Source organism: Quercus suber, unplaced genomic scaffold (genome assembly GCF_002906115.3).
Source record: "Quercus suber isolate HL8 unplaced genomic scaffold, Cork oak 2.0 scaffold_237, whole genome shotgun sequence".
NCBI classification, from domain to species: Eukaryota; Viridiplantae; Streptophyta; class Magnoliopsida; order Fagales; family Fagaceae; genus Quercus; species Quercus suber.
Window position 1 is genome coordinate 416,265 of NW_027069694.1, and position 20,706 is coordinate 436,970.

The following is a 20,706-nucleotide window of genomic DNA, read 5'->3' on the forward strand; positions in this document are numbered from 1 at the left end:
ATAGAGAGAGAGAGAGAGAGAGAGAGAGAGAGAGAGAGAGAGAGAGAGAGAGAGAGAGAGAGTTCATCTTGTTGTGTGGACAAAATATGGATTTAATAAAAGGGAAAAAAAAAACAAATAATTCAAAAGGAGAGAGAAAATGTTGGAATAAGTGAATAATATGACTGCTGATATGGCTCAATAGGAGTGTAACAATAATAAATGTTACATTTCAACTTTTAGGTATAGAAATATAGATGTGAGAGAAAAACATTATGCAAATAAGCAAGATTTTTCTTTAACCAACTTAAATAAGCAAATGAGAATTAGTTAACCAAACTCACAAATGTATACCAAATTTTTTCAAGTTAAAATAGGAATCAAAACAAAGTTAATGATCTCCCAAACCCAAATAGGCCACTAGAGGTGGTTCAACCTAATTTCTACTATCCCAAAAAGAATCAAGTTATTTTTACCAAAGAAAGAGTTCATGTCATGTGTATGAAATGGAAACCATGCATCTAAAGGGGTATAAGAGATTTGAGTTTTGTCCTCAATAGGGTTGCTAATGCCCAAACTTAACGTTTGAGCACAAATCATCTATAACCAAAACACTCAATTCATATTTCACTAAATCATGAGGTTGAGAGAGCTAGGATTTGCCAAAACTCACAATTTTAAAAATAAAACCTTTTTTTTAAAAGAAGATTAACTATCTAGGGGAAAAGGTTTGAAGAAAACTCTTCAAATTCCTTTTATGTCTTTTTAGTGGATGTTGTTGAAGATGAAGCTCACAGTAAAGAATCGTAGTACGCACCGTTTCATTAAAGCCAGAAGATGATGCACTCCGTTTCATTAAAAGCCTAAGTGATGCGCACCGTTTCAATTAATGACCGATGCTTATTCACAGTGTATCAAACAATGTCGTCCTGGGGATGTTCAAATATCAGTTGTCGGGGCAAAGAGTAGTTATGGCGAGTAGTTATTGATTTGTGAATTTAGGTGCATAGTTTGGATCTAATCTATTCTGTTATAGCAACAATTGTAACTCTATATATGAATATGTATCTTTGATGTAATTAAGCAATCAATTCAGCTCTTTCATTGATAAAGTTTTCCTCTCTCTCTCTCTCTCTCTCTCTCTCCCCTACTTTTTCTCTCTGATCTCATTTTCTCACTGTTTCTCACTGATTTTCTTAGTTTACAATCTTGTTTCATTACAAAGATAATTGAGATAGAATTTCTTCAGATGTGAATTTTGAAAATTTTACTGTTGAATTTTATGATTTTTACGTTCTTAACATGCATGTCAAATTTCATTTAAATTAGATGTTATTTACTATTTGATCTTTAAACTTATTTTTTATACATAATTTTAGAACACAAAATCTTTAAATTTTAAACATTTGATTAATAACATAACTATAGATCTTTGATCTTCTTGAAATTTTGCAAACATGGAGAATATAATAAGAACATGCAACTCCATATTTAGATTTTCAAAATTTATATCTAACAAATTAAATGATATTTACTGAGTTTGAAGAGTTTCTCTTCAAACTAGTTTGAAGGGAAATCTTTTTCCTCCCTAGGGGCATCACATGGCAATGTGCACACATTGATGCCTCGAAGAAGAAAAAAGAATATTTAAGTTTTGATCCCAATGGAGACAGCCAATTTTTGAACATTGTTATTTGATGCCCTTGGAGAATTAAAAAAAAAAAATTTAAATTGTGGAGTTTTGGAAAATTTAGTAGTTACGGCTTTTATTTGATAATTTTTTGGGAAACTAGAAATATAATATTTTTTTCATTTATAATTAACTTTGTGGTTGTTTCTCACCCAAAAAAAAAAAAAAAAAAAAAAAAACCTTGTGGTTAGGTAAATTAGTCTATGTTCCAAGGACAAGTTTTGGATCAATTAAACTGCTTGCGGTGTTTACTATTCTCTATTTAGTAAGGGTAATTTAAAGTTTAATTTATTATCTAATGGACACGAATTTATTATTTGAATATAAGAATAACACAAACAAGCAGTGACTTCTTTTTTTTCTTTTCTTTTTTTCATGGCATGGTTTATTAAAATTACATCATGTGACAAACCAATGAATAATAGGAATTCTTATAAAACAAAAATGAATAATAGAAATGACATGATGATAACAATAATGAGATTAACAAGAGCAAGTAATGAAGTAAGATCAATTTTATTATGTAAAGCATACTACATCAACTTGTTTTATTAACTTTTTCTTTTAGAGAAAGTTTTAACTTATAGCGTTCACTCCTAATAATAGCTCTTTATTGTCAGACTAAGATATCAATCGATTTTTTGTATAAGTGGGGATTGAATTTCAAATATTTTATTTTTCTTTGGACCTTATTCTGAAAGAAGGGTTCGATTGGAGCTGTCTTAAAATAAATTGGGTCACTTCTTGGAAAGTTATGTGTCTTTTTTTCAACTTCAATCCAACAATCAAGGCATCCAATCAATAAATAAGTACAAAAACATATTCGAGTTTAGTAATACATACCTACTACCTAGCCCCCTTCTTATGACTTTTGTGGTGCTTCACGCGGCAACTTGTAGGAACAGTGGAACTCTCAACTCTCAGGAAGCTCATTGCTGATGACCCTAAGCCTATCTATACTATGATGGATTTGGCTTTGGAGGTTCTTATGGGTAGGGTTTGGGTGTTTGTTTGTTTATGGAAGAGCTGGATTCGATGTGATTTTGTATTAAGGAAGAGTAACGCAACATACACAATTTCACAATAATTGAGTTAATTTTTTTTTTTTTTTTTTTTTCCATCTGAACCTACCACACACATAACATTTTCACCCATCAATAACAATTTGCTACTTGGTAGATGTGAAATTTATTATACCTCTAGACATATTGTTCATCAAATAATCTGGGTATTTACAGTGTCATGCTTGTGGTGAAGAGAGATAAGCTAAGCGTATGTATGAAATTTTGAGTACTCAAGTGTAAATGAGTTTAAAAGGATTTGGATTTCCTCACCTGGACTCTGATGTTCCTCCAAATGTTTCTCCATATCTTTCAAAATTAAACCTAAGATCAAAAACATTTAAAAAATGAAATGAATTTTTTTTTAAGAAAAAAAAAAAAAAAACACAAGCAAACGAAGATTTTTTTTATTATTCTTTGTGTTTCTTCGATAGTTAATTAGGCTCTTCTTTGTTCTCCATCTGATTTTTTTTTTTTTCTTTGAGATTTTCATACTCTGCTCTTCCCAGATTTTTCCTTCTTCACCAATGCAACAAGCCTCTCTCTAAAATATTTCATTCTCATTTCTCACCCTAGAAAACCTACTCAAGACTACCACCTTAAGATGTTTCATACTTTTTCATGGGAAAGATCCCTCTCATTTAAATCCTCCAATTTAATCAAGAGGTAAGATATGTGATATTTTAAATAATCCAATGGTCTTAAAAATCCCATTTAAACTACACAAATTCAATTTTCTTCATTTCTTGTTCTACCCAACTTTTTATTTTTATCTTTTTATCATCAACCTTAAAAGTTAGTTCGAAAATCCATGAAAACTGAATTTGAATTCAAATTGAGGAACAAAATACCATAAAAATGAATTTGAAAATGCGGTAAGATATGTGATATTTTAAAAATTCAATGGTCTTAAAAAGCCATTTAAACTACACAAATTCAGTTTTCTTCATTTCTTGCTTTCCCCCACCTTTTTCTTTAATCATTAACCTTAAAAGTTAGCTGGAAAATCCATGAAAACTGAATTGAATTCAAATTGAAGAACAAAATACCATAAAAATTCATTTGAAATTAAGTTTAAGAACAAAATAAAATACCTTTAAATATTTGTTTTTGTCCTATACTATCTATAAGAAAATTCTTCTTTTTGAATTAGACTTTTATGTGGTTCAGAAATACTCCAACAAACCTATCCACAATAAAATAAAATATAAAAAAAAATTCTCAGCCCGTTTTGTATATTTCATTCAAGATCATGTTCCTACGTTTTTTTTTTTTTTCTTTTTTTTTGCTTTATCAAGACTCACCGATTTCTTTTATTTAATTTTTGGGTTGTGCCATAATCTAGAAATTGAGATAAATAGAAAGTTATGACACTAAACCCACCAAAAAAAAAAAGTCTCATCTCACGTACATAGTGCATATAACAAGGCTAGTTGTACCATATGGATCTAAGTGAGTCCACAAACAAAAATGCAAAAAGGTAAAAATCATGGACAAAATATAAAAGCATCTGGCTAGAACTAAATTCCCAATGATAAGCTTGGTCGATTACATGAAAACTCTCATTACATGGGAGGGGTCAACCAAGCCTCCGACCAATTGGAATGCTAGATATACAAACTAGTCCTATATTAAATCACACATATAACCACAAAATTCACCATGCCAATACCCACACAAGCTTGCACACAATCAACACAAGTGAATAATATATATCGAGTAGGTAATAATAACTACGAATACAAGGAAGTCAAGTGTTTAACAATTAGAACAAAACACAAAATTTCAATTTAAAGATTGATCATGAGGGTCGTGTCCATCAAATAATTAATTAAAAGAAATATCTCCCTCACTCATGTTCAAATTTGACCCCTTTAACAAGTCTAGAGTTGAATCACCAATTTGTGAACACGACCACTTGAATCGTGATGCATCTAGAGGTTGGGTAATGTTAATAAGTACATTAACATCTAGTGGTTGGAGAGTCCTTTAATGTACATCTAAGGTTCACATGTGCCAAGCTCTCAGAAAGCCTCTTCTAGTGATTAAGTTTGAAGAAACTCAAGATTTGGTGTTATAGAAGTTACTGCTGCATCTAGAATAATTTGTTGCGGGAAGTCAAAGCTTCAAGTGGATATTTGGATTCATAAGTGGCTTGTTCATGTTCAACAGGGTTCTGCCATTGAAGAGCTCTTAGATTCGAAGCTACATTGGATAATGTTAATAAGTACTATTGGGTTATAGCAATTCAGAATATGGTTATTCTAATACTGTAAAACTTCAACTCATTAGTGAATCTAGTTTCCTTCAGGTTGGTGGTGAAGCCTTTGTAGTGGCATGGTTTTAAGCTTAAGCTCATGAGTGAATGTAGTCACTAAAGTTTAACATTACCGTTTTTAGTTCCAAAAAAAAAAAAAAAAAAACTTAAAATGATTGATTTAGCCCCTATAGGGCTAGTTTATAGTTTGGCCAAGTCATCTAAGGATCTAAATGTGTGATCACTTTAAATTTTAGGGGCAAAATCGCTTATAGGTTAATTGATCCATTGGCTTTTCCTTACACTATCATATTTCGTGCTATTTTTTTTCGTTGTTATTTTATTTGTGCATGATATTGACGTTATTTACTTTAACCAAGGTCTTAAACATAATTGGACTAATTAATAACTTGGCTTAAAATTGGTTAAATTTGTGTGTGCGCACGCGCATGTGTGTATTGTCAAAGTGATGAAGGAAAAGGAAGCAAAACTGAAGAAAAGGAAGCACAGCTTGAAGCACAAAAGAATGAAGAATTACTGGTCTGACAGTACATGTCTAAATGACACATCTGATATTGCAACTTAGCATACTTTAGTCATATACGACTTGTAGTTTAGATCAGTTTTGTGTACAGTTAAGCAACAAGTGTTTAGCATATGATACACTAGAAGTTAGTTTCTTCTTTCTCAATTGTATATAAACAGAGATCTATCTCTTTCTAAATCAATAAAAAAATCATTCTTCACAAATCTGCTTGGTTTAATTTCTAATATGGTATCAGAGCAAATTCTCTAGGGTTTTCAATTCCGTTTCAATTTCCCTTTTTTTTTTTCCTTTCATTCCCTGAAGCTTAAAGCTCCTTCAATGGCTGTTGTCACGGCCAATCCTTCAACTTCTGAACAATCCCCTTTTTCATAGGACTCATCTCAAGCAGATGATCCTTTATTCTTGCACCATGGAGAAAGCCTTGATACAGTTCTTGTTTCTCAGCTTCTAGTTGGTGAAAACTACCAAGCTTGGGCTTGTTCAGTTAGGAGATCCATGATTTCAAAGAAAAAGTTGGGCTTCATCAATGGTACTCTTACTCTTTCATCTCCTAGAGTGAAAACCTCATCAGAGATTCAACCGTGGATTAGGGCAGACAGCATAGTAGGCACTTGGATTACCAATTCAGTATCACCAAGAATCCAAGCTAGCATCATTTGCATGGACACAACTTTAAAAATTTGGACTGATAAGAGAAAAGTTATCTCAAGGGAATGGACCCAGGATTTTCAACTTGTAAAAAGAGCTCGTAGAGCTTACATAAGATGATGTCTCTATCACTGATTTCTTTACCCAATTGAAAATTCTATGGGATTAGATTCAGAATCTCAATCCCTTCCCTATGTGCACTTGTGGCAAATGCATTTGTGGAGTTAATCAAAAATTGACCAAGTTGCAAGTTAAAGAATCTAAGATGAACTTATGGGGTTGAATGATTCTTTTTCCCAAGAGGAAGTACAAAGGAATGGGAGTTCTGGCTCACATGCTAGAGTGGAATCTACTGCTCTTGCTACAAAAGGGCCAAATTTCATTCCTAACATCAATTCTAGGTATGGTTCTAACCATCCACAAGGAAAAGAAAGACCACAGTGCACTCATTGTGGAAAGCTAGGGCACACTGCTGACAAGTGTTACAAATTGCATGGATTTCCACCTGGATTTAGGTTCAAAGGGAAGAATCATATAGCTCATCAGTTCTCTGCCACTAATCAACCTCAAGAATCAACTTGTTATCCTATTCAGACCCAATTTCAGTCCCAGCTATCCTTCACACCAGATTAATACCACCAACTTCTAGCACTACTTAGACCTCAAGCACATACACAGCCACTAAATCTTTTCCAATCCCCTCAAGGGCAAGATGTTCATATGGCCAACAACGTCTTTATGGCTCAATTGCCCTCCAATGCTGTTGCAGGTGAATTTTCCCCTTATTTTTTAGAACCCAATCTTACACATTCAATCTTTTCTGCCAAGAATGTGAATAGAAAAGCTTATGGATCAGACATTTGGGTTTCAGATAGTGGGGCAACTGATCATATTGTATGTTCTAAGGATTTATTAACTACCATTACTGCTGTTACACAAACTGTGGTAGAATTGCCTGATGGAGAAACAGCTAGGGTGACACACATTGGAACCATTACTCTGTCTTCCAAACAAATCCTGAAAATTGTTTTGTGTGTTCCTTCTTTTTCTTTCAATCTTTTATCCATTAGCATGATTACCAAATCACAAGTTTGCTGCCTTGTTTTTCTTTCTTCATATTGTTTTATACAAGACCTTATCAACTGGCAAACGATTGGAGTGGGGCATGTCCTTGAAGGCCTTTACCTGCTGCAATGTTCCAGCTTGTCTCAAGCTTTTCCCTCTCTTGCTGACTTTCTCTTCACACATTATCTTGATTCTTTTTTAGCCTTTTCTTCAATTTCTTTTGTTACAAATTCCTTGTCTGCACTATGGCATTCTAGACTAAGGCATCCATCTGATTCAAGACTTCATTCCTTAAGTCATTTTTTACTTGTTTCACATAATTCTTGTAATAATCATTGTATTGTTTGTCCTTTGGCTAAACAGAAGAAATTACCCTTTCCCTCTAATAATAATATGTCTCATTGCTCTTTTGATTTGGTACACATGGATGTATGGGGTTCCTTTTCTACTTCTACTATGGAAGGTTTCAAGTATTTTCTCACTATTGTTAATGATGCTACTGGAGCTACTTGGATTTTCCTTATGAAATCTAAGTCTGAGGTTAGACCTTTAATCATTTCCTTTTATATCATGGTTAATACACAGTTTAGAACTAAAATCAAGTCTATCAAATCTAATAATGCACTTGAAATCAAACTTTCTAATTTTTATGCTAGCAATGGTATCATACATAAACAAAGTTATGTTTACACTCCACAACAAAACTCAGTTGTGGAGAGGAAACATCAACAAATATTGGCTATTGCTAGATCCTTAAGGATTCAATCTAATCTACCTCTTTCATTCTAGGGTGACTATGTATTAACTGTTGTTTACTTGATAAACAAAATACCTTCCCCTCTCTTAAACAGTAAATCCCCATTTGAACTCTTATTTCACAAACCACCTTCATATTCTCATCTTAGAGTTTTTGGATATTTGTGTTTTGCTTCTACCATAGCTCAATCTAGACACAAATTCTCTCCTAGAGCTAGGAAGTGTGTTTTTCTTGGATATCCCTTCAACGTTAAAGGATATAAGCTGTATGATTTACAATCTCATTCTATTTTCATTTCTAGAGATGTTATTATTCATGAAACCACTTTTCCTTATTCCTTACAACCTCTTACTATCTCAGATTCTAGTGATCCTCTTCTCCCTTTACCTTGTGCCCCTTCTACTCCTAATATTTTTCTTGATACTCCCATCTCATCATCTGTTCCTTCATCTATTTCTGCTCCTGATTCTAGTTCCCATACTTTTCCTTTCAATTCTAGTGTTTTTTTTTTTTATTCTTTAGCCCAAATTGTTAAGGTTCATAATGAACAACATGAAACGGATGATGATTACCTACATAATGAAGCCTTTGTAGAACTTGATCCACCTCCAATTCAACTTAGAAAATCTACCAGAGAGTTCAGACCTCCTTCTTACCTTCAATCTTATCATTGCAATTAGGTTTCCTCAAGTTCAGTTCTACACCAATCAGGTACAGCTCATCCACTTTCTTTTTTTCTCTCTTATGACCACCTCTCACCTTCTTACAAGTCTTTTTGCAACTCAATTTCCTCTATTGTTGAACCTACTTGCTGTCACCAAGCTATAATGATTCAAAATGGCAAGAAGCCATGGCTACTGAAATAGCCGCTTTGGAAGCTAATAACACCTGGACTATTACTCCACTTCCTGCTGGTAAGCAAGCCATTTATTGCAAGTGGGTCTATAAAGTCAAGTACAAAGCTGATGCTTCCATAGAGAGGTATAAAGCTAGACTTGTAGCTTAGGGTTTTACACAAAGGGAAGGCATTGACTACATTGACACATTTAGTCCAGTTGCCAAGATGGTTTCTATGAAGTGTCTCTTGGCTGTAGATATTGTGAAAGGGTGGTTTTTGAGCCAACTTGACGTAAATAATGCTTTTTTACATGGTGACTTGGCTGAAGAGGTGTACATGGCTCTCCCACCAAGCTTTCACAATAAGGGGGAGATGGTTTGTAAATTGGGCAAGTACATTAATGGCCTTAAACAAGCATCTAGGCAGTGGTTCTCGAAGTTTTCTAGCACTTTGATTCAGATGGATTTTGTTCAATCCAGTTTATAGTTTGGCCAAGTCATCTAAGGAACTAAATGTGTGATCACTTTAAATTTTAGGGGCTAAAATCACTTATAGGTTAATTGATCCATTGGCTTTTCCTTATATTATCATATTCTGTGCTATTTTTTTTTCGTTGTTATTTTATTTGTGCATGATATTGATGTTATTTACTTTAACCAAGGTCTTAAGCATAATTAGACTAATTAATAACTTGGCTTAAAATTGGTTAAATTTGTGTGTGTTTGCACGCATGTGTGTATTGTCAGAGTGATGAAGGAAAAGGAAGCAAAACTTAGAGGTATAAAGCTAGACTTGTAGCTTAGGGTTTTACACAAAGGGAAGGCATTGACTACATTGACACATTTAGTCCAGTTGCCAAGATGGTTTCTATGAAGTGTCTCTTGGCTGTAGATATTGTGAAAGGGTGGTTTTTGAGCCAACTTGACGTAAATAATGCTTTTTTACATGGTGACTTGGCTGAAGAGGTGTACATGGCTCTCCCACCAAGCTTTCACAATAAGGGGGAGATGGTTTGTAAATTGGGCAAGTACATTAATGGCCTTAAACAAGCATCTAGGCAGTGGTTCTCGAAGTTTTCTAGCACTTTGATTCAGATGGATTTTGTTCAATCCAGTTTATAGTTTGGCCAAGTCATCTAAGGAACTAAATGTGTGATCACTTTAAATTTTAGGGGCTAAAATCACTTATAGGTTAATTGATCCATTGGCTTTTCCTTATATTATCATATTCTGTGCTATTTTTTTTTCGTTGTTATTTTATTTGTGCATGATATTGATGTTATTTACTTTAACCAAGGTCTTAAGCATAATTAGACTAATTAATAACTTGGCTTAAAATTGGTTAAATTTGTGTGTGTTTGCACGCATGTGTGTATTGTCAGAGTGATGAAGGAAAAGGAAGCAAAACTAAAGAAAAGCAAGCACAGCTTGAAGCACAGACGAATGAAGGAAAACGACACATCTAATATTGCAACTTAGCATACTTTAGTCATATACGACTTGTAGTTTAGATTAGTTTTGTGTACAGATAAGCAACATGTGTTTAGTATGTGATCAGTGGCAAAGCTAGGATTTTAGTTAAGGGAGGCAAGATTAAAATAGTATTAAAAGGACATTAAGTATTTTTTTTTTCCTAATAATTATGTGTTACTTATGAGGACCACTAATTGAATTGCCATGAAAAAAATGTAATAAGTAATATTGTTACAATACTTTCACAACAAATCATAAATGGTAAGTTGTTATTGGTTCAAATTTCAACCCGCTACTGAAATTAATTTTTTGCTCACCAATAACAACCAGTAACAACCTGTTATTTAAGATTTGTTATAAAGTATTGTTAAAATGTTGTGGACATAGAATTTCTCAAAACTAAAACGATTATATTCTACTGTAAAAAACTTACAAACTGATATGACGAAAATGTTTGACACTTAAACAATATAATAAATAAATGTTTGAATGAATTTTTTTATGATTGATAATACGTCAATTTGTAAAATTTGTAGTATTCATAGCATTACTCCACAAGAAGAGTGTTGTGATAGTAAACTAAAAATAATGATTTAGAAGAAAAGGAGCAATGAAATGGGTGAAGATGTCATGGTGAGATAAAACTAATAAGAATAGTAAATTTGGTGAAAAAAGTGATATGATTTGGTATGTAAGAGAAGATTTTTTTTTTTTTTTTTTCCTACTTTCTTAGCGTTAAGGGTCTGTACATGTATTAAAGTGAGAGTGTCTAGGTAAAATACCAAAGAATAGTTCATAATATACCTACTTCAAGGATATTTTTTCAAAGAGCCAGGGGGGCAACTGCCCCCCTTGACCCCCCTGGCTCTACCTCTGCATATGTGATATACTAGAAGTTAGTTAGTTTCTTTCTTTCTCAATTGTAAATAAACAGATTCTCAAGATTTTAAAAAAAAAAAAAAAAAAAATTGTATATAAACAGAGGTCTATCTATTTCTAAATCAATAAAAAATCATTCTTCACAAATCTTGGTTTAGTTTCTAATATGTATGTGTGTGTGTGTATATATATATCAAAGCAAAAATACCGTAAATATTTTTTCAAACAAAAAAAGAAAAAAAGTAAGGAGGAAAACATTAAATTATGTTTTAGATCACTTGTTGAAATTAAAAACTTCAATAAAATAAAAATAATCGATGATAAATGACTCATTAATTAAAATTATAGGTTTGAATAAAGACAGGATTAAAATTAATGTAAATAAAAATATGATTAAAATCCTAACTAAAAAAAAATGCTTAAAACAAAATTAATGCAACAAATGAGAAAGATTTTGGAGAGGATAAGCAGAATGAAATAGGGTGTCTACATATACGTCCCTCTTTGGTGGAAGTCATGAATGAGCGAGTGCATGTGTATATGAGTGATGAAATGAGTGAACGCTAGCTGAACTGTGGAAATGTAGTAGGGGAAGACCTCGAATACCTATGATAGCCCACAAGCCTAGGTATCAGCTGGTAAGTTTGGAACATTAACACAAGACCTTGAGGTGTTACAGCAGTATCCGTGGAACTATTAAGCTTAGCCTGTGATTCATGCCAAAAGAAATTAGTAACTTATCATACATGTCAAATATGAATGGATTAGAAAAACAACAGTTTCTGTTTTAGTATGGTAAAAATTCTATGCTAGCATGCTATAAGAACTTGAGTAGGAAGAAATTGACAAATCCTATCTTGCTTCACTACCCATAAACTAAGAGATCGAGCTACTGTATTTCATGTAGTATAAATATCTTTGGGCATTTCTACATATAGGTTTCTGGACATATGTATTTGTGTCTTTAATTATTTTTAATGTGTTTTTGTTTGTTGGGATTTCTTGGGTATTCTTCTTTCTGATGGCTTTACTCGATATTAATGTGCAGAAGCATCAAGAAGCAATGCGATAAAGATAGAAAAGCATGAACATGCTTAAACCTGAGATGTTGTGCCTGTTGCTCGCTTTCGATGCAATGAACCTCAAACTGGTCTCCACTGCAGAGCTTAGGAATAAATACGATCAATGGTTGGTAGAATGATCAACCCATGATCATGCTAAACTAAATGACTGTGTAAGTATACAAGTAACAAAAAGGATAACAAATATCTATATATAGGACATGATTATCAAAAAAAAAAAAAATCTAATATAGGACATGCATGAAAGTCTTGCACTGAGTTTCTTTCTTCTTTCCTATAATCCTATTTTGTTTGCTTGAAATTCTACCACACATTAATTCTGACACTAATCGTCAAGCATAGATGTTTGCTGGAAATTCTACCACACATTAATTCTGACACTAATCGTCAAGCATAGACAGATAGACTTAAACCTTGTGAATGTGACGCTGCGGGCCCTTAGATTTCTCTGGATAGATATAAATTTTGTAACTTAACAGGGAGTGCAATAAATAAAAGAAAAAAAAATTGGTTTTTGAAAATTCAATAGTTGATGTCGAGGTCAATATTGGTTTTTGAAAATTCAATATTTCTACTAAATAATTGATCTCCAAGTCAGATGAAGCACAGTTGTTTTACTTAATGGTTATTTTATGGTTTTACACTTTTACTTACATTAAAAAAAATTATTTAGAAGGATAGTGTTAATGGGCAACATAAAGAAATAGCTTATGCCAAATCTTTTTGCTTTATGTCATATTTTTTGCTAGTTTTATAGAGTGTGGAGCTAAAACTAATGGAGCTAACTTTTTGAGTTATACTTGTCACTTCAATAGTATTTTCAATCCCCTTATCAATTTATGCCAAATTTTTATTAGTTAAACTCTATTATTAGTAGAAAATTATTGAATATTTCATGAGTACCATAAATATATATTCTCTCCTCTCATATGAATTATGGATTTTAATCACAGTTTTATAAGAGAGGGAAGTACGCATTTATGGTACTCGAGCATACTCAATAATTACCCACTATTAATAACTCATATTTTACATTACCCTGTTAACATTTCCCTATAAAGAATACTACAAACTTTACTTTAGAAGCCATACAAACTATCGAATGAGTCACAAAAATATCAAACACTAATTTATTTATTATTTTGTTATTTTGTTGAAGCTGTAGACCTAAAATTAATTATTGGTATAAGCTTTAATAAAAAATTTCAGAGAAATTTAATAATTGGATTCGATTGTTTTATCCAACTTTATGATTCAGCTTTGAATTTGATCCTGCGGTAATTTGGCAACTGCAAGTCAAATATATTTGTGTCTTGCAGTCGTAGATAGGCCTCTATTAATTTTGTGGGTCCTTATTAGGTTGACAATATCAACGCTATATATGTTTTTTTCTTTTTTTCTTTTTTTGCTGAATTGGTTGACTTGTCTAGATATATCAATTTTCTTACCTGTCAAAATTAAGTGCCAACGTATTTAGACGGAAATTTCATTGGTTATTAGTCAAGGTTCTTTAAAATGGATTAGGTTTTCTGTCCCTCTCCAAGTCCTCTCTGACTCAAGTGGGCTTGGAATCGCGACTGTGTAGAGTTTGAATTTCTTTGTTGGTTGGAGTGATAAATGGTCTCTGGTGAGATGGAATTCTTACTTGATTTTTTATCCTAGAGCATATATTGAGAAACATATATAGCGTTCTGAATGAAATATTAATAATGGGTTGAATGGAGTTTAGTAAAAAAATATATATATATATATATATACCATTCAACTGAGCTGTAGTCCATTGTCTAAACCCCGAAGGACCAAAGTCAAAGGCACAAACAAATGAACAATGCACAAAGCCACAAACGGCAAACCTAAAAGTTGAATCAAACTAATAAATCACAAAGCTTCCTTTCCCAGTTAGTTTATTTTTTTAAGTAATCTAACTTTACTATTATTTTAAATGCAACAGGAATATGTGCACTTAAGAAGACTGATAACTTGCTACTTTGCTAGCTTACTTTTTTTGTTTGTTTTAAGATCTATCTCTTTTTGAAGATGTAAAATTTTAATTATATACATTTTAACAGTGAACTATTAACATTGAAGACTTTTTCTATCATGAATTTATGACTATAAATAATTTTTTTCATATTCAAAATTATCAGAATTGAAAGGATATTAATAAATGGCATTAAGTGCAATTCATTTACTTAATTGATTTTATTTATTCTCTCTAAATAGGTTGTCATTGATTTATTTTTGTAATTGAAAAAAAAAAAACTGATTTGAAAAATACGGGTAAACTTGACCCAACCCAACTTGCAACTCGATTAAAAATTACTCATTTTAACTTGCGACCCGTTTGATCCTCAAATCCAATTGAACCAACTCACCTATTTTGCCACGTCTCCTTATGCGAGTAATTTTTGGACTTATGCAAATAGTCTAAAATTGGGCATTTAGTGGCTACTGTTTTGGGCCTTTTGACTAAAACGCGAGGAAATTCAAATCCTGCACCAGCTGAAGTAGCCCATATTTCTTGACTTGTGTGCTCCCTAGCTGACACGTGGCTAAGAATCAGGTTGCCACATCAGCAGAAGACCACATGACCACATGCATCTTTCTCCAGCCAAACCTACCCCGTCAACCCATGAATCTCTAATCTGATTGTAGATATGGTGACCTTATCTCATCGTTTTGACTTGGGCTAAGAGGCCCAGTCCCAAAATAAAGCCCAGAACACAATTTTATCATGCATGGGTTAGACGAAAGGAACTGAGCCATGGAATTTAGGAGCATAGTAATAATTTTATCAAGTGTCAAGTGTCTGCGAGAGTATATGACTTGTGTATATTTGCCAAAAACTTTTAACTTTTTGCTTTTTGTCTAATATTTTTAACTAAACTACATTGAAAAAAAAAAAAAAAAAAAATATCCAAACCGATCGGCGTGCTTGGATCGGCGCTCGTGGGAGCTTGGATCGGAGCTGCGGAGCGGAGTGGTGGTGCGGAGTTGCGGATCGGAGCTCGTGGGAGCTCGGATCGGAGCTGCGGATGGAGCTTTGGATCTGAGCTCGTGGGAGCTTGGATCGGAGCTACGGATCGGATCGGAGCTGCACAGCGGAGCTTGGATCGGAGCTGCGCAGCGGAGCTCGTGGGAGCTTGGATCGGAGCTGCGCAGCGGAGCTTGGATCGGAGCTGGGCAGCGGAGCTTGTGGGAGCTTGGATCGGAGCTGCGCAACGGAGCTTGGATCGGAGCTGCGCAGCGGAGCTCGTGGGTATTGAGATGGGTTATGGGTAGGGAGATGGGCTGAGAGAGAGAGAGAGAGAGAGAGAGAGAGAGCAAAATCAGAAAAAATGATGGTTGAGAAAAAAATGAGCTGAGAGAGAGAGTGCGCGCCTATAATAAGAAGGTAGTTGAGGAAATAATAAAAAAATGGAGAAAATTGATTATTTAAATAAAAGTGGTGATAAAATAGATGAATTGATGTGGGTGATTTGTAAAAGAGGATGTGTAAAATAGAAAAAGTAGGTTTTTAGTGTAAAAATGGGCGTGTAAAATACACGAACTGATGCGAATGCTCTAAGGCTGTCAAGAGTCATCAGTCAAGACAACCATTAAAAAAAAAATATATATATATATATATATCATTCAACTGAGCTGTAGTCCATTGTCTAAACCCCGAAGGACCAAAGTCAAAGGCACAAACAAATGAACAATGCACAAAGCCACAAACGGCAAACCTAAAAGTTGAATCAAACTAATAAAACACAAAGCTTCCTTTCCCAGTTAGTTTATTTTTTTAAGTAATCTAACTTTACTATTATTTTAAATGCAACAGGAATATGTGCACTTAAGAAGACTGATAACTTGCTACTTTGCTAGCTTACTTTTTTTGTTTGTTTTAAGATCTATCTCTTTTTGAAGATGTAAAATTTTAATTATATACATTTTAACAGTAAACTATTAATATTGAAGACTTTTTCTATCATGAATTTATGACTATAAATAATTTTTGTCATATTCAAAATTATCAGAATTGAAAAGATATTAATAAATGACATTAAGTGCAATTCATTTACTTAATTGATTTTATTTATTCTCTCTAAATAGGTTGTCATTGATTTATTTTTGTAATTGAAAAAAAAAAAACTGATTTGAAAAATACGGGTAAACTTGACCCAACCCAACTTGCAACTCGATTAAAAATTACTCATTTTAACTTGCGACCGGTTTGATCCTCAAATCCAATTGAACCAACCCGCCTATTTTGCCACGTCTCCTTATGCGAGTAATTTTTGGATTTATGCAAATAGTCTAAAATTGGGCATTTAGTGGCTACTGTTTTGGGCCTTTTGACTAAAACGCGAGGAAATTCAAATCCTGCACCAGCTGAAGTAGCCCATATTTCTTGACTTGTGTGCTCCCTAGTGACCGTGGCTAAGAATCAGGTTGCCACATCAGCAGAAGACCACATGACCACATGCATCTTTCTCCAGCCAAACCTACCCCCGTCAACCCATGATCTCTAATCTGATTGTAGATATGGTGACCTTATCTCATCGTTTTGACTTGGCTAAGAGGCCCAGTCCCAAAATAAAGCCCAGAACACATTTTATCATGCATGGGTTAGACAAAAGGAACTGAGCCATGGATTTAGGAGCATAGTAATAATTTTATCAAGTGTCAGTGTCTGCGAGAGTATATGACTTGTGTATATTTGCCAAAAACTTTTACGTTTTGTTTTTGTCTAATATTTTTAACTAAACTACATTGAAAAAAAAAAAAAAAAAAAAAAAAATCGCCACTGTGTATGTTCAGAAGGCTACGCCGTATCTCCAAGTGAAGGATATTCAAATTAAGCATTTGATATTGTCAATAAGTTACGGACCCAATTGTCAAGGTTTGGTGGGGATGAGTACGACACTGATATCAGAAAAATTGTAGATTAGAGGAGAATGATGACTTCCATTTATTGATAACGACCTAGCGACTTTTTCCATGGATAAAAACTCGGATTTCAACAGCCGCCATAATAGACAATACATGTGCAGCTAATCAACTGTCAAGAAAAAATGAAAAGGAAGAATATAATCGAGCATGGTTTTTTTTTTCACTTATCCACTAATAATAAAGCAAAGGCTGCAAAGCCAATTAATGATTAAATCATGGACAACATTATCTTTTCACTTAAAAGGAAAAAAAATTTGAGAGTTGGTTAAGCTATTCTAACTTCTAGCAAGACACTTATATTAAGACTCGTAAGTCAATTCTTATAGATATCCACTAACTATTGATTATTGGCAATGAAATTCGAATTTAAGTGCATTAGACAAAGTACTTGAGTCTTATCAATTAAACCATCTTTGTATCTTTTCCCTTTTACTTTTTGAAAATATGTCAATTTGTGTAAAATGATGGATAAAAGAGAAAAGTTTGCCATTGATTAAGCAACTGAACACTAATCAATTTATAATAAGAGAGAGAGAGAGAGAGAGAGAGAGAGAGAGAGAGAAATCAAACGAGCATGAACAGCCAACACTTCCTTCTCATATCCTGCACAGGCCAAGGCCATATCAACCCTACTCTCCAACTCGCCATACGCCTAATACACGGCGGTGCACGTGTGACCTTTGCCACCACCGTCCACGGCCTCAAACAAATAAAAAAATTCCCTTCACTTGAGGGCCTATCCTATGCCTCTTTCTCCGATGGCTTTGATGATGGAAACAAACCAATTGGCGACCCACAACACATCATGTCCGAGTTCAAGCGTGTCGGCTCACATAAAAAAAAAAAAAAAAAAAATCGCCATTGTGTATGTTCAGAAGGCTACGCGGTATCTCCAAGTGAAGGATATTCAAATTAAGCATTTGATATTGTCAATAAGTTACGGACCCAATTGTAAAGGTTTGGTGTGGATGAGTACGACACTGATATCAGAAAAATTGTAGATTAGAGGAGAATGATGACTTCCATTTATTGATAACGACCTAGCGACTTTTTCCATGGATAAAAACTCGGATTTCAACAGCCGCCATAATAGACAATACATGTGCAGCTAATCAACTGTCAAGAAAAAATGAAAGAGAAAAAAATAATCGAGCATGGTTTTTTTTTTCACTTATCCACTAATAAAAAAGCAAAAGCTGCAAAGCCAATTAATGATTAAATCATGGACAACATTATCTTTTCACTTAAAAAGAAAAAAATTTTGAGAGTCAGTTAAGCTATTCTAACTTCTAGCAAGGCACTTATATTAAGACTCGTAAGTCAATCCTTATAAATATTCACTAACGAAGGATTATTGGCAATGAAATTTGAATTTAAGTAGATTAAACAAAGTGCTTGAGTCTTATCAATTAAACCATCTTGATATCTTTTCCCTTTTACTTTTTAAAAATATGTCAATTTGTGTAAAATGATGGATAAAAGAGAAAAGTTTGCCATTGATTAAGCAACTGAACACTAATCAATTTATAATATAAGAGAGAGAGAGAGAGAGAGAGAGAGAGAAATCAAACGAGCATGAACAGCCAACACTTCCTTCTCATATCCTGCACAGGCCAAGGCCATATCAACCCTACTCTCCAACTCGCCATACGCCTAATACACGGCGGTGCACGTGTGACCTTTGCCACCACCGTCCACGGCCTCAAACAAATAAAAAAATTCCCTTCACTTGAGGGCCTATCCTATGCCTCTTTCTCCGATGGCTTTGATGATGGAAACAAACCAATTGGCGACCCACAACACATCATGTCCGAGTTCAAGCGTGTCGGCTCACAAACACTCACCAACTTGATTGTTAAACTCTCAAATGACGAGCATCACAAGGTCACCTTCTTAGTCTACACCATCCTTCTCCCATGGGCTGCTGATGTGGCACGTGATATGGGTATACCTTCTGCTTTTCTCAGCATTCAGTCCACTGCAGCACTTGCTATCTACCAGAAATACTTCAATACCCATGATGGTCTGTATCATATTTATGAAAATAGCCCCCCAAATTCTATACAGTTCAAAGGATTGCCACCATTTGCTTCCTCGGACCTACCTTCGTTTCTCTTACCAACTAGTCCACACAATTCAGTCATACCTACCATTCAAGAACATATCCAAACCCTTGAAAAAGATCCTAACCCATGTGTGTTACTGAACACCTTTGATGCTCTAGAAGAAGCAGCAATCGAAGCCATTGTTAATTTGAATTTAATACCAATCGGACCATTGGTTCCATCAACTTTTTTCGACACAAAAGACCAGTCCGGTTCCCCGTTTGGATGTGACTTGTTTGAGAGCTCTAAGGACTATCTTCATTGGCTAAACTCAAAGCCAAATAACTCGGTGGTTTATGTGTCTTTTGGAAGCCTAGTTACGTTGCAAGGAAAGCAAATGGAAGAGATTTTTCATGGACTAGTTGAAACCGACCGTCCATTCTTGTGGGTAATTCGAGCTTCAGAGAACGGAGGATCAGAAATAGAGGACACGATAAAGAATAAGTTGAAGGAAGAAACACAAGGGTTAATAGTGCCATGGTGTTCACAGGTTGAGGTGCTGTGTCACCATTCAGTGGGCTGTTTCTTGACACATTGCGGGTGGAACTCGACCTTGGAGAGTATCGTAGCCGGAGTGCCGGTGGTGGCTTGTCCACATTTTTCAGATCAAATTATGAATGCCAAGATGGTGGAGGAGGTGTGGGGGACTGGAATTAAAGCGAAGGTGAATGAAGAAGAAGTTGTGGAGAGGGCAGAAATTAAGAGGTGCTTGGAGATGGTGATGGGAGCTGCAGAGAAAGGGGAAGAGATAAGGAGGAATGCTAAGAAATGGAAAAGCTTGGCTGTGCAAGCTGTGAAGGAGGGTGGTTCTTCACACACCCATTTCAAGCTTTTCATGGAAAGGTTTCACATAGATTAATGGACAGCAACGCTATGAAAATGAAATTGGAGGGTGAGGCTGTGGAAGATGTGAAGGAAGCTTGCAATCTCATGCTGTCACACACTTCATTGGAAATGGAGCAATAAAACGGATGACCAGATGTTGGCGGCCCAAGTACACAGTTCACTGCCTGCAAAGGAAACAATAAATCATTCCTTGTGAGCCTTCTAAAAGCCTTTTCAATTTCAAGTTGAGTTTGCATACTCATATGGATTATTGTGAAGTTAGCTTGCGTGTGCTACTGTGCTCTATAGATATCTTATTAAGAAAAGATTGATCAAAATTTTATTGCCTGGATTAAAAAAAAAAAAAAAAAAAAAACAACAACAACAACAACAACAATGACAAATAATTCTTAATTAGCCTTGCTATGGATTTTCTTAATATTATCTAATCAATAAAAAATGTATTCTTAGTCCTCCAAAAAGTTGGTATTGAAGTTTTGTGTATAGACAATGCTATAAAGGGTTTGATAAGTTCTTATCCATTTGGGAAAATGAGAAGACTCTTA

The 20,706-nt window shown here is 34.2% G+C and overlaps 1 protein-coding gene and 1 long non-coding RNA gene across 6 annotated transcripts in view; one reads left to right on the top strand and one right to left on the bottom strand.

The window, feature by feature from the left end:
• The window catches only part of LOC136070494 (uncharacterized), a 37,871-nt gene extending 25,153 nt beyond the window's left edge, over nucleotides 1-12,718 (bottom strand). For 2 of the 5 annotated variants that reach the window (XR_010631716.1, XR_010631715.1), the window contains exons 1-3: nucleotides 12,294-12,710; nucleotides 11,800-11,900; nucleotides 3,004-3,054 (exon numbers count right to left, since the gene is read on the bottom strand). This is a non-coding gene — a long non-coding RNA (uncharacterized LOC136070494). Of the gene's footprint in view, nucleotides 1-796; nucleotides 909-3,003; nucleotides 3,055-11,799; nucleotides 11,901-12,293 lie in introns of all 5 variants that reach the window. The other 3 variants (XR_010631718.1, XR_010631717.1, XR_010631714.1) reach the window with 2 other exon arrangements.
• A 5,985-nt stretch (nucleotides 12,719-18,703) lies between these two features.
• Nucleotides 18,704-20,478, top strand: LOC112006446 (crocetin glucosyltransferase, chloroplastic). The gene has a single exon (XM_024038718.2). It carries the CDS (start codon nucleotides 18,786-18,788, stop codon nucleotides 20,172-20,174), a length of 1,389 nt encoding a protein of 462 aa, XP_023894486.2. The 5' UTR covers nucleotides 18,704-18,785; the 3' UTR covers nucleotides 20,175-20,478.
• The last annotated feature ends 228 nt before the right edge of the window (nucleotides 20,479-20,706 follow it).